This window comes from Cynocephalus volans, chromosome 2 (assembly GCF_027409185.1).
Source record: "Cynocephalus volans isolate mCynVol1 chromosome 2, mCynVol1.pri, whole genome shotgun sequence".
Lineage (NCBI taxonomy): Eukaryota > Metazoa > Chordata > Mammalia > Dermoptera > Cynocephalidae > Cynocephalus > Cynocephalus volans.
In genome coordinates this window covers 160,895,560-160,909,802 of record NC_084461.1, presented here as the reverse complement: position 1 = coordinate 160,909,802, position 14,243 = coordinate 160,895,560, and the positions used below count along the sequence as shown (strand labels likewise).

The window sequence follows — 14,243 nt, the reverse complement described above, 5'->3', positions numbered from 1 at the left end:
CAGACTATTTAAACTTGCTTCTCTATTCCTGTAGCTATAGTCTGGACCTCATCTTCACACAGATTTGCTACACATCTGAAATCCTCAAGTCCAATTGCACTATGACCTTAGCTCTTAGCTTTATAGTGCACTTAAACACACTCCTATTTATCTGCCCTTCAGCTTTATGGAGCCACTATTGCACTGACTCCATATTTTTTCCTTCCTAACTTATCAGACACTTGCTAGCCTTACTATCTTACTGAGCTTGGACCCCATGATTAGTTTTGGCATGAAGACCTGATACATGTTGTGGTCTAGACCAGAATTTCTCAACCTCAGCTCTATTGACATTTTGCATGAGATAATTCTTTGTTGGGGGGACCTGCCCTGTGCATTGTAGGATGCTTAGTAGCATCCCTGGACTCTACCCACTAGATTCAGGTAGCAGTCTTCCACCAGTTGTGACAACCACAAATGTCTCAAGACACTGCTAAGTGTCCTCTGGGGGACATTGAGAACTACTGGTATAGATTCAGGGAAAGTAGTCATATCTACATTACCAGCCTCGTTTAGGCCCTATAGCCAATACCTGGCATAGGTGTTCAAAAGTGTTCAGTGGAAAAGAGCCTCACCTAGCTGGAACCTTATTAAAAGTAGCCTTAGCATCAGTGGATTAATAGATATGACACCCACTTCTCCCAGCTCTTGGAGTGGGGGTGGCAGGGTCAACAAACCTTTTTTAAACATTAGAGCTGCCTGTGTCACTTCTATTTGGGAGAACAAGGGCCACGACATAAAAGCAGTATACAAAACCAAGATCTAGAAATGATAAGTAATAAAGGCGGTCACTTCAGCTACTCCTTAGTTTCAGCGGACGATAGGCAGTTATTTTTGTTTAAGTATTAAGCAGTACTAGTAAATAAGACCAGAGCCTGTGTTCTTGTCAGAGTGGAGGTGGCCCCTGTCTGCTCTTGTCAGAGTAGGGGTGGCCCTGGTCTGGCACATACAACGTCAGCCTATAAAGCACTTCCTTAAAACCTAAGGCTCCTCTGTCATTAGCCATCATCCCCTGGCCTCTACGCCATACTTCCTGAAACCCCTATAGGACTTACAGATTCCATGCTCTTTCCCACCCCCAAGCCCTGACCCTCTCTGAAAGTTATCCTATAACACTGAAGTTATTACAGATATTTATTGGCTGATAAAACAGTGTTGCAAGGGCCGGCCCATGGCTCGCTTGGGAGAGTGTGGTGCTGATAACACCAAGGCCACGGGTTCGGATCCCTATAGGTATGGCCAGTTAGCTCACTTGGGAGAGCGTGGCGCTGACAACACCAAGTCAAGGGTTAACATCCCCTTACCGGTCGTCTTTAAAAACAAACAAACAAACAGACAAAAAAAACAGTTGCAAGAAGGGGAAATGAAGACACTAGACCTCTACATTAAATCTAATAGAACTTTGCAATGATGGACATGTTCTATATCTGTGCTGTGCAATACAGTAGGTACCATTACTCTTGAAATCTGGTTATTGAGCTCTTAAAATCTGGCTAGCGCAACTCAGGAACTTAATTGGGAGGGTGGCTTACAGGGATTGAACCCTGGACCTTAGTTTTATCAGCACCATGCTCTAACCAACTGGCCAGCCCAGGAACTTAATTTTTTTTTGTATTTTAATTAATGTTAAGTAGCCACGTGTGGCTATCAAATCATAAATGGTATAGTTCTATGTACAATGAAGGTAGGTAGAATTTGGGTTCTTCCATGGACTCTTTAGAGTACCAAGTCTAAAGGGAAGATGAAAATGGAGAAAAGAGACAACTTTGTTTTTCTAATCAGGAGAGGTAGGCTATAAGGTGATATTTTTAGGCATAAAAGGAGAAAATGTTTTTTAATCTGACCAAAACAGTTTTGAGCCAGTTATGTGGGTGATGTAACAGGGGAAAACTCTAAAGAAGAGTAGTTAAAAAACTGTATTACCCCTTATCAAAAAAGAGCTGGGGCTGGCCGGTTAGCTCACTCGATCAAGCATGGTGCTGATAACACCAAGGTCATGGGTTCAGATCCTTGTACTGGCCAGCCGCCAGAAAAAAAAAAAGGGGAGCAAGCGGGACTGGGGCTTCAAAATAGGAGGGATATAAATACAAAATAAGGTTTTATTTGGTGCCTGATTTTTGAAAATGGGATGTGGGGCCATACCTAGTTTTAAGCAGGGTTCTTCCTTTTCTCCTTTCACAGCAAATCCTGATAGAAGGTGGTGAAGAGATTTAGAATCCTAGAAGGAAAAGCAGTTTGTGCTGGCAGTATTGAGAGGAGAGGAAGTGAGAGGATCTGGGAGTAACAGGGCTGAAGAGGAGGAGATGGTGCCCCAGGCCATGAGGGCTAAAAATGGTAAATTTAATTGTAGTCTACCTACAAACCAGAATCCTCAGAGGTATAGTATGAGAATCCTGGGTGTGGGGAAATGAGCTCATTTCCATATATGAGAAGTGTAGTAGACACAACAAGATTCCTATTATCAGGAGACCTGCAAAGAAAGGACATGGCCCTCTAAGTTATTACTTTTCTCCCCACCTGTGCTCCCCCCACCCCAGCCCTAAGAAGGGAGGAAATGGATACCTCCAGATTTGAATTAGAAATAGCCTTAAAAAACAAGGAGGCTCATTCCTGCATAGCTATCTCTCCTGCTGAGGTTCATGCTTAGGCATTCCTATCCTTTTCCTTCATCTAAAAGGACTCTTATCCAAACTTGGTCAGAGCCCTCTAGTTGACAATTCCAGTTGACACCAAGCAGGGCCCCACAAAGATAAAGGGGGATCCAGGTGGCCTGGAAGAGGACCCTTGTAGATAACATCTTTTTCTCTGCCATTTCCTAGGCCCATAGAATCCACTCCTCCTACAGCAAAGGATGAGATTTCTTACAGGCCTTGGCTGTTTAACTTAAGTGTGAGCAGGGAGGACTGTCTCTTCCTTAGCCCTCATACTCTTGTGAGTTAGCCAGCCTCAAGATTCCATTCCTGCATATTTTCCCCACCCTGGTTCATATGAAATTCTCTGTCCAGTAGAAGCTGACAAAAGGAACGTTGGGTTATCTTTTGTTTCTTTCTATCACCTAATGCTGCTTTAACAAGAAACCCAGAAGCTTGCCTTCTCCTGGCATTTCTTATACTGCCTGGACTGTAGCCAGGTGCTTGAACCATCCCCATTCCTAAATCCTCTGACTGTGCACATCTGCTGAGGTGCCCAGGCCTATCCCATAGATCCTAAGGAAGCTCTAACAGAATGCATTAGCATCAAATTTCTGCCTAAGATGGACACTGAATCTTTTTTTTTTGACCGGTAAGGGGATCGTAACCCTTGGCCTGATGCTGGCTGCACCATGCTCAGCCAGTGAGCACACCGGCCATCCCCATATAGGATCCGAACCCATGGCCTTGGTGCTACCAGTGCCGCCCTCTCTCGAGTGAGCCACAGGGCCGGCCCGGACACTGAATCTTTATTAGGAGACAGACATTTAAAAAAAAAAAAAAAAAGGTGTGTGATCTTTTTGTAAGATTTATTCCAGGACTGACAATGCTACATCCCCACCTCTCACTAGAAGGAATGGGGCAGCACCTATAATTGCTCACATGTTTCCTGTCTCCAACCTTTTTGAGCTTAATTCTTTAGGTCTCAAACATTCAATAGTTTCTGTATACAGATCCCAATTCTAGACACTGAAATGAAGGAGGTAGTGTAGGGAAGAGAGAGATGGATTGGTATGTTCAACCACTTAATCATAAGGCCTTTAATAAGTACTCAGTCCCTCCCTTAGACCTCTTGTCCAGTGCCTCAGCTCTTGGCTTGCTTCACTTCTTGCCTTGATTACTGCAGTAGCTTAACTCTTCTTGTTTCTAGTCTTGCTCCTCCACCCTAGCCTCTACTCTGACAACAAATGCCTTTTAGCTAAATCACGTGTAGGCAGGAGAGGGATGAGATCAGAATCCTAAAGAGACGGCTTTAGGCTTCAGGACAAAAATCCAGATTCCTTAGCAGCAAATGCCTTCCTGACTAGGGCTCCTTGCCCACCTTGGGTTTCACTTTCCCCTACCTTTCCCCTCAAAGCCAACCCCCTCCCAAACCTCTGCACCCATGCTGATCACTCTGCCTGGAACCCTCTTTAACCACTTGCTCTTTACTACTCATCCTTCGAGGCTGGCCAAACCCTCCACTGAGTGCTGAGAATGCAACACTGAGCAGAAACAAACCAGTTCCTGTCCTCGGGGCACTCATATAAGAGAGCCCTGAGGGATTCAAATAACTACACATTGAGCTAAGGACCAGTACACACTACACAACCACTGTGAGAGCATGAAACAAAGGAACCAGGCCTAGACCTGAATAGAGGGCTTCCCTAAGAAGACAAGCTGAGCTGAGCTGAGACCCAAGGGAAGCTTACATTTAACTAAGAGAAGGAGGGTGGTTAACTAAGAACTCCGGGCCAGCAGCGGTGGGCCCCAGCCAGAAAGGCAGGCTGGCTAATGGATTTTGGACGTGACCCGGGCCATTGTGCAAACATTAAGCACCAGCACAAACTAGCAGCCAGCCTCGTCTTCCACTCCAGCACCCCTCCCCGCTTCCTTTAGAAGCCTCCTGACTTAAAACAACTTTCAGGCTTCTGCATTGGCGCAGTTTTCCACCCAGTTACCTCAACCTAATGGTCCCTCCCCTCGTACATTTCCCGCCCAACAGCTAATATAAACCCTTGCAAACCCATTGTTGCTGCTGCCCGCCATTTTCAGGACAACCTCGGGCTGCCCCCGCCTCCACTTTGGGTGCAGCCCGGCAGGTTCTTTTCCTTTAATAAAGCTTGAACGGTAACCGCATCCTCGGCTCACTTTTCTTTCACTGGCCTCTGAGTTCTCCCCCACAAGTCAGATGGGTTCCTCCAGCAAGCAGACTTCTCACCTCTATGAGGCTGGAGAAAAGGCCTCACCCTGAGAGCCCAGCCCACGCAGGCACTTCTTGTGGGAGGGGCGCGGCGGATTCTCACACTGGACCTGCAGCTGAAAGACGTCACTGCTGAAAGGGACCAAGCTCCCTGTGCTGACCGGGAGTCAGTGCAGGGATTCTTTCTGGAGAGATGAGGCCCCGGCCCGAGCCAGGCGCGTTTGCGCAGGCCGGCAGCTGCGGTGCCCCTGAGGGAAGCAGGCGAGATGGTACTCAACTCCAGATGGTTGCAGAGCTGGAAAGACGGCCGCGCCACCCGTGCCAGCCTCAAGCTACATCTGAAGTGGTCCCCAGGATCGGGGCCACTCCTTCGGCTCGTGATTTTACTTTGGTGGCAACTGTGGCCTGCCGGCATCCCCCACAAGGAGGTGGAGGGGCGGGGGTTAAGGAAAACTCCTAGGGAAAGCCCGAACCTGCAGGGTCTGGTCGTCGGGAAAGTGCGCCATACATTCCATTTCTCCCTTTCCTCTGGCTGGCATTGTCATCTCGGTCCAGGTGGGCTTCAGGACAAAACTCGGCTTTCCCCCCATGGCCCCCGAGGGGGCTGGAGGGCTGCCACAATCGTCTCTTATAAAGAAATGTCTGGGCGCTGGATGAAGCCGCGGACAGCTCCTTCCGCGGGCCCGCCTTCCGCTGTCTGGGTCTGGGTCTGGGTCTCGGTCTGGATCACGGTCTCCCGAGGCGGGGAAGCTGGCAGCCCCTGGGCGGGGCGAGGGAGGACGCGGGGAGGGGTCGGGCGCGAGCCGAGCCGGGGGAGGGCGGGGCTGGCCTCGCTGACCTCCAAGGAGCAGTGCGGGAAGTATAGTCCTTGCGCGTGCGTGAGGCGTCTTGGGGGTAGGAGGGCAGGGGGTGACTTTCTCTTAAACTGGACTCCCGGCAATATCTCAGGGATGCTGATTCCAAAGTTCAAGAAAAAAGCAGAATGAGGTTTCTCGAAAAAGAAAAAAATGTAACGGTGTGACTGAGTGCCGATGTTAGCAGGGGATGGAAGGGAGATTGGAAATTCTCCGAGTTTATAGTCCCGACAGCCAGGGAATCCCCTCACCAGGGGATCTCAGTCCACACGAAGAGGCGGGTGTAGTCCTTCACCCTCCATTTGTGCGGAGGAGCCAGGGAGGCGCTGGCGTGACCGGGGTCGGGGGACAGCGAGCTGGTTATCGAGGTGGATGAAGGAAGGGGTCTTTCATGACCACTGGAGAAACAAAGCACGTGGGTAGGTTCAGTATTGGAAAAACGAAAGGGCAGCCTGTTGAGCGTGCCAAGGAAACGTGATGTACAAGCCTGGGGCCCTAAGAGGACGTTCATCAGGCTGTGGAGGAGCACAGCCAGGACAGCACCTGCGGAACCCCAAGGAGACTGCGGGGGAAGGCAGGGCAGTCTGCAGAGACCAGGAGAGCAAGTGGTCTGTAGGGATCCTGGCCTTCCCCGCAAACCTGGGTGGCCACAACCTGCGGCAGTTTTGCCACTACCCCTTGCCTGACTTCTGCCTTCCCTCCCTCATGCATTCTGGCATGCACTTCCAAGGTCTTTCCCCAAGCCTGTGAGGCCTTAAGTCATTGCCCCCCACCTCCATCTCACTGCTCTGTCCTTGGCTCCTCAGACACTCCAGCTCAGGGCCTTTGGGTTAACTATTCCCTCCGACTGAAACTTTCTTCCTCCATATACCCACAGGGCTCTCTCCCACATATCCGTGTATCTTTACTCCAATCGTCCCCTTTAATCTCCTTTCACCCACCATAGGATGTAAACTGCAAAAAAACCAAAAAACAAAAAAACAAAAAAAACCCAACCAAACAAACAACAACCGGGGTCCCAGTCTGTCTTGTTCACAGCTGTACCCGCAGACCTAAGGTACAGAGCCTGGTACCTAAGAGGTGCTCGCTAAGTTCCATAACATTTACTCTGCCAGGCATTGTTCTGGTCGCTTTACCCATTTACTCCTTTATTCTCCACACCACCATGTGAGGTAGGTATCAATATTATTTCCAATCTCATTTCAAAGATGAGAAACTAAGATTAATACGTGTTACAAATAGAAAAGTAAATACTTCTGTCCAATACCCCATTTATTTTGCATAGATCTTAGTGGCTGCTATCATCCTGATCTGTCCCCACCCCTTTAAAAAAACATATGAGTGGGATGCTGCCAGTACTGTCTCTTAATGTCAGGGATGTGTGAGAATGGGAGGAATTACGTATTTACACGCCATGTGGTTGAGTGGAAAGGCGACAGGCAGCCAGGTATCCTTTTAACACTGCTTCCTGTCTGGGGGCACCTCCTTCAGGGCACACCTGGACCCCCAGGCCCATGGGTTTTTCTGTGGAGTGGTCACGCTTTCGATTGGAATCTCCAGAAGTCAGAACCCAGAGGTCTTTCCCCTCAGTCTTTCAGTTTTTGCAAGAACTCTCCATGCTCTAGCATAGGCCGGAATGGGTTGGCCATGTAGCAACACACAGGCCAGTGTTTAGTTCTTCCATAGTTTTTCCACTCCATAACCCTCCCCTGCCTTAGGCCTGACTGTACTAAGTCCTTCTGGACTTGGAATGCCTCACTGAACACCATCAGAGTATAAATCTCTTGAGAAAAGCGCCGCCTTCTGGGCCTGGAGATCTGTTAAGGATTTGATAGTTCACCTGACCGTGGTTTTAAAGTTTATTTGAAAATATTTTTTTTTCTTACAGAGGTCAATTGTTCTGATTCAGCATTTCTCAAATATAAATTACAAGCTCAAAGTAAAAGAGAAAGATCTTTCAAGAACCAGAAGTCCAGGCCAAAATTTATGGCTGAAGAATTCAGGGAAGGAGTGGGACTGATAAGGTCAATTAAGTAGTGAGGTTTTTAATGCCAAAAAATGTAAGTGGGTTGCAAAGAAGGTATTTAAACAGGTCAAAATACCTTTGGTAATGTTTAACCTATTTTATTTTAGGCCTCATGGAAGCTCAATTTTGAAAATCTAAAATAAATGAAGGTCCCCATTTCAAAAAATGAACTGTAACCAACAGAAGAAATAAGTCTATATTACCATAACAAATTATTTTTAGAAGGAATGCATTAATAATTCAGGAATATATTATTTCACAAAAATATTTTCTAAAAATATTTCAAAAAAATCAGCAAAGATACATTTTTTCTGCCTGATGAAGCAAAATGGTGTCAGTTTGGTCATGTTTTAGCAGATGATCAATACCATGATAGTTTAAAAAAGAGGTCATTCCCTCCTCCAATTAGCAATTCAAGGGTTAGAACTTTAGTAAAAGAGGTTATAGCAAAAGGAAACAGACACATACATACTCAAACACACTCTACAATCGCGGTAACTTTCATATCTGACAATGGCTGGATTTTATCACAAGCAGATAATTTAATGATAGTGTTACTGGATTCAGGTCTGGCTGACCACCCCTTTGAAAAGGAAAGAAAAAAACCTCAGAAGTCAAATGGTTGGTGTTAGAAAAGCAGATGTATTCAGCTGAAGGAGATGGTAGGCTATCCCATCTCAAAGATTTACATTTACTGAGGGGGTTTTAAAGGAAAGGTTGAGGAAATGGAATGTAGGAGGTGAAAAGCAGATGAGAAGGAGATGTGAGTTATGAGGGGTCCATGTCTGTGAGTCAGATACAAGGTCTTGCCAAGGCCTCATCTGGTTTCTGTTCTCATCTTCGCTGTTATCTCAAGACCGTGCATGATTTTGATTTGCGCCAGTGTACTTGGCTGGTGCCCAAGGTCAGCTTCCAGTCGTTTGGCCTTGATCATTTCTCAAAACTCTACAAGTTTCAAAGAAAGAACTGTTAGCTTTGCAAAGTACTAATTAGCTTCTCGGCCTTGTTTTCCTACTTAGCAAGCGAGATAAGAAAGTTGGGCGATGGGAAGCAAGAGTGAAGGAAAAAAAACTGTCCTTTTAAAAATCCTCCCCCACCTGCAGCCCAGGCAGCTTTAGGTCCCAATGTGGCTTCAGTCCTGCTCACTCCAACAATAGCTTTGTTGTTTTAAAAAAAAAAAAAAGAATGCTCAAACAAGGATATCTCCCTTCAATGTAAGAGACAAAGCAGCAGCTACAATTTTAAAATTTACTCCGTAATGAAATCAACATTAACTCTGAAACTAAGACACTGGGAAATCACACTGGTTTGCAAAATTTTTTAATACCATATTTTTCAAGTTGCCCATCATTACTCAGTGTTCAACTCAAAATTAAGCCTTCGGAGGCACCAAGCGGAAAGGGCAGGGCTCACGCTATGCTACATGCCACATAGGGGCCGAGAAGCCTTCAGGTGATCCTTATGGGAATGTGCCGTACACTCCTTTTACGCTTCTGCGTCACACTGTAACCATCCTATGAGGACCCTTTTTAAACACCTGGTAGTGTTGATTTCAGAATGAATTTGAACGCGCTGCCAAATTATGTTGCGTGAGGGAGGGGACCGCGAAACGCGATTTCAACCCGCCCTGTGAGCTACCAGGGCGCCGCCATGTTGGGCGGAAGTGAACCAGGGGGACACCATTTTACTCCGGGGCCGGCATTTCCGGTTCCGGGGAGAGTTGCTCCTTCTTTTTCTCTTCAGGGCCACGGTGTGTTCTCTTGTGCTGCTCGTCTCTCTGAGCTATCTGGTTCCATCCTCGTCGCAGGGGCGACACCCACACCTGCCGCCGCCATGACTGAACAGATGACCCTCCGTGGCACCCTCAAGGGCCATAACGGCTGGGTAACCCAGATCGCTACCACCCCGCAGTTCCCGGACATGATACTGTCCGCTTCTCGAGGTACGGGCTAAAGTCCGGAGCAGGAGACCGGGGTGGGGGGCGGGAGGAACTGGGAATTTGTCGTGTCGCGTGGCTGGCGGGTTGGCGGGCCCAGCAGACTTCTCAGCCAGATGTGAGTTGGGGAGTGCAGACCCAAGCCTAGGCCTCAACCTGGGGGATCCCACTTTGCAGATGATGACGCCGAGACATAGAACAGGCTGTGGCTGCTAGGAGTTTTGGAGGGTTGTGGACTTTTTAAATTTTTTTATCTCTTGCCCACTCCCCCACTGGTGTGGCTAAGTGCGCGCAGGGGCCTATGGGCCGGGCGGGGCGGTGATGATCCCAACATGCCATCTGAGTGTCCATGCTGAAACCCAGAGGCTGTTTCTGAGCTGCCGCCCGACCCCCAACTCGTTGGAGAGTGAGTGGGTTGCGGGGTGGGGTGGAGTTGTGGTCTCATGACTTAAACCCGTTCGCCTGCTCTTTCTAATTTCCTCTGTACTTCACTACGTTTTGAGGCTTCTTGTGTCTTCCGTTTGCTCCCACACTATTAAAAATTGACGCCGGGATCACGTCTGACACTGAATCGGAAAGTTTGTTTGACTGGGACATGTTTCAGTGAAAGCATCCAATCCTGTAGCCTGTAAAGTGACTTTTCCAGCATTAATTACCCCAGTTACTCATCCTGCACCCGTGCTGCTGTGTTGTTGCATTAGACGTCAGATAAAACACAATATAGATGTTGAATTAGTCTGAATCTCAGGAAAGGTTGTCCCTAATCTCTTGCACCTGAATTAACTTCTCATGGTACAGTTTAGCTCTCTACCTGCCTCTTTATTCTGGGGTAATAAGTTATTCAACCGTGGCTAGTAACTGCTTTTATAGCCTGCAGTTCCCCTCCCCACTTATGTGTCTTAATTTGTCATCTTGTTAACCCACCTGTAACCTTGGGACATCCTGAATTGTTTGGTAGGTCAGCAAGTGTGTTGCGGGCTTCCTCACTGGTTTTCCTTCTCTGTTTTTCCTTCTCTTAGATAAGACCATCATCATGTGGAAGCTGACCAGGGATGAGACCAACTACGGCATCCCGCAGCGTGCTCTGCGGGGTCATTCCCATTTTGTTAGTGATGTTGTCATCTCCTCAGATGGCCAGTTTGCCCTCTCAGGCTCCTGGGATGGGACCCTACGCCTCTGGGATCTAACAACGCAAGTAGCTGCTCACTTAGCTCTGGGGCCTTGGGTAAAATTTAGGCCAAAATGAGGTAGATGCAGTTGAGAGGTGGTTTCCCAGGGCAGTCAGGTCCATCTGGGAACTGTAAGGCAGATAGTTGCAGTTGGTCAGCCTTCCTCCTGGCTGTGATTTAGTTACTCAGAATTGCTAAGGTGTGGTCTGGTTGAACATTGTTGCCAGGTACAGCAGTTTGGAGTAGGTAACAGTTTGAACATGCTTTATCTTGAAAGCTCTGTTCTGAGTTGTCAGTGGTAGGTGTAATGGAGGATCCTGGTGATGACAGACGACATTGTCAGCCAATGCCCATGCGGAAGTGAGGACATGTCCTGCAATTCTGAAGGGATTCTCTGGCATATACTCAAGCCAAGGGCTTGCTGGAATCAGAGCCACATCCAGGGTTGTGAGTAATGTGGCCCACTGGGACAGGGACAAGGCCAGAAAAACAATCTGACTGTGGAAGGAGAATGTTTGCAAAGTCTGTCAAGAGAATGACCAAGTTCTCCCTCTCAGGGGCACCACCACTAGACGATTTGTAGGCCATACCAAGGATGTGCTGAGTGTGGCCTTCTCCTCTGACAACCGGCAGATTGTCTCTGGATCCCGAGATAAAACCATCAAGTTGTGGAATACTCTGGGTGTATGCAAATATACTGTCCAGGTAAAGTGAAAGCATAGGCAGACAGCACATGTTAAAGATTCTCTCCCACTCTTTTAACTTCACCTTATGTGGTGAGTTTAAGTCCTTTCTGGAATGTAAAGTGATTTCTGTGGATCTTAAAGATTCAGGTTCTGGGGATGCAAATGCCAGGGAGCCAACATCCATCCCACTAGGTGGGAGGGGTTGCAGTCTAGAGCTTCATGGGACAGGGTTTTTTTCCTTTATTTCCTTTCCATTCTTTGTAGGATGAGAGCCACTCAGAGTGGGTGTCTTGTGTCCGCTTCTCACCCAACAGCAGCAACCCTATCATCGTCTCCTGTGGCTGGGACAAGCTGGTGAAGGTGAGCTTCAAGCCAGGGCACACAGGGCCTTTACAAGCCAAAATGTGCTCCCTGGTGGTCGTAGGCTCCAACTTTGAAAGCTCTGCAGATTCCCTCGGTTGACTTTTTTCCTTTTTTCTCATTAGAGGCCATTAGCTTTTGATTTTTGGTCTGAAGTACCTAATTGTACACAGCTTTTTGTACCTATTTTAATATCAGTTGGCCTTAAGTGACAAAGACAGTTCCTTATTTAACCTTTCTTTTTTGTTACTGATAGAATAAATGGCTTCCCCTGTCCAGGAATGCTTTTAAACAAGGTGCCATGCCTTTTTCTAGAAAGGGGATCTGAATCTTCCTGACCCTAGCTGGTCTGAGCTAGGTTCTTTTCACCTATGAACCCCACCTATCTGTAGGTATGGAATCTGGCTAACTGCAAGCTGAAGACCAACCACATTGGCCACACAGGCTATCTGAACACTGTGACTGTCTCTCCAGATGGATCCCTCTGTGCTTCTGGAGGCAAGGTATTTGGGGGCCAGCAGTCTCCTACTCAATAGAGGAGAGTACCATAGAAAGAATACTTAACCAGTGTCTTTGACATTGACCAGATTGATTTAGGATAATGAGGTGTAGCAATCCAAGAGTATGTTTCTTAAGATCACTTTCTGAAAGTGACATAGTTAAGGTATAATTAGATGAAAAAGATTGTTTTCTGTGTTTTCAGAACTGACTGTAGTGATTTATAAGTTATCAGAGGCAACAGGATCAGTGGGATATCCTGCATTAAAGGAAGGGGCATACAGAAATAAGTATTGATACCTAAGTCATTAGCTTTCAAAAAGCCCAGGGTACTGGGAGAAAGGTAAGAATCTTGAGATGGGTGGGACTGACATCCAGAAGAGGTCACATTGCCCTGACTCACCTTATTTGTCTGCCCAGGATGGCCAGGCCATGCTTTGGGATCTCAACGAAGGCAAGCACCTTTACACACTAGATGGTGGGGACATCATCAATGCCCTGTGTTTCAGCCCCAACCGCTACTGGCTGTGTGCTGCCACGGGCCCCAGCATCAAAATCTGGGTAAGTGTGAGCTATAGTTCAAACTGAGTGCCTGGCTGTGCTGTGAGCCCTGCCACTGTTGTGACTACTGTATTGCCATCTGAGTCATTGCCAAGTCAGCTTCTGGAACAAATGGCTAACCATCAAGGTGTTGATAGAGACCCAGGAAGGTTAAAATTTCCCAGGATTAGGACATGCAGTGGTGGGAGACATTTGTCTACTAAAGGGGATTATAGTGTATAGCAGCTTGCTCAACCTCAGCATTTTGGTCTGGGTAATTCTTTGTTGTGCAGGGTTGTCTTGTGCATTATAGGATATTTAACAGCATCCTTGGTATCCACCCACAAGACGCCAGTAGCAAAACCACACCCCTCACCCCAGTAGTGGCAACTAAAAATGCCTGTAGGCATTGCCACGTGTCCCCTAGGGGGCGCAATCATTCACTATTGAGAATCAGGTTATAAAGGGGCTTTTGAGAGGGGACTTCTGTTCTGGGTAAGTGTCTGGTGTAAAAGTGTTACAAGTGTCTTTACCCTGGTTTTACCCTGTTACTCAGGATTTGGAGGGCAAGATCATTGTAGATGAACTGAAGCAAGAAGTTATCAGTACCAGCAGCAAGGCAGAGCCACCCCAGTGTACCTCTCTGGCCTGGTCTGCTGATGGCCAGGTAAGTGGATCTGTCCTCTAAGGTGACCTAGCTTTAAACTTTCTTCCCTCTGTTTGCTGTTAGTATGTCTAGTCTGTCAGGTACAAGACCAGTGTCTTTGACATAATGTTAAAATGACAAAAGATTAGCCAGGTTGATTAGAATGGCCTAGTTAGCCATGCCAGTGAATGCAGAGTACATATTCTTGCATTGCAGGGAAGATTGTGATCTGGAGGGCGATGGTAACTGCCTTGATCAACTTAACCAGTTCATCCTTATCACCGGCTTTTTTCTCTAGAAATACATGATCTGGTGCTTAAGAGTGGGGTTTAAAGAACTGTTGTCTTTGCTGTGCTAGTGGGACTGCAGAGTTTGTGGTTTTGACATGACCTATCATTGTCATTTCTCCCTTGCAGACTCTCTTTGCTGGCTATACAGACAATCTGGTACGAGTGTGGCAGGTGACCATTGGCACCCGCTAGAAATTTATGGCAGAGCTTTAGAAATAAAAAAAAACTGGCTTTCTAACTTTTAGAAAGTGTTTTTCCTCTGATAAGCAAAAATGCTACAGCCTGTGCTTACAAGTTAAGAAGTCTTCAGCTAATGCATTGGTAAAC

General features: G+C 47.1%; 1 protein-coding gene and 2 non-coding genes across 3 annotated transcripts; all 3 read left to right on the top strand.

Moving 5' to 3' along the window:
* The first annotated feature begins 9,504 nt into the window (after window positions 1–9,504).
* Window positions 9,505–14,154, top strand: RACK1 (receptor for activated C kinase 1). Its single transcript, XM_063085357.1, has 8 exons — window positions 9,505–9,733; window positions 10,747–10,918; window positions 11,454–11,601; window positions 11,847–11,942; window positions 12,335–12,445; window positions 12,861–13,001; window positions 13,537–13,647; window positions 14,043–14,154. Exons 1-8 carry the CDS (start codon window positions 9,625–9,627, stop codon window positions 14,106–14,108), a joined length of 954 nt encoding a protein of 317 aa, XP_062941427.1. The 5' UTR covers window positions 9,505–9,624; the 3' UTR covers window positions 14,109–14,154.
* LOC134371369 (small nucleolar RNA SNORD95) lies at window positions 10,040–10,107 on the top strand. Its single transcript, XR_010022795.1, has one exon. It is a non-coding gene; the product is annotated as a small nucleolar RNA SNORD95 (small nucleolar RNA).
* Window positions 11,210–11,288, top strand: LOC134371356 (small nucleolar RNA SNORD96 family). The gene has a single exon (XR_010022785.1). It is a non-coding gene; the product is annotated as a small nucleolar RNA SNORD96 family (small nucleolar RNA).
* Window positions 14,155–14,243: the final 89 nt, after the last annotated feature.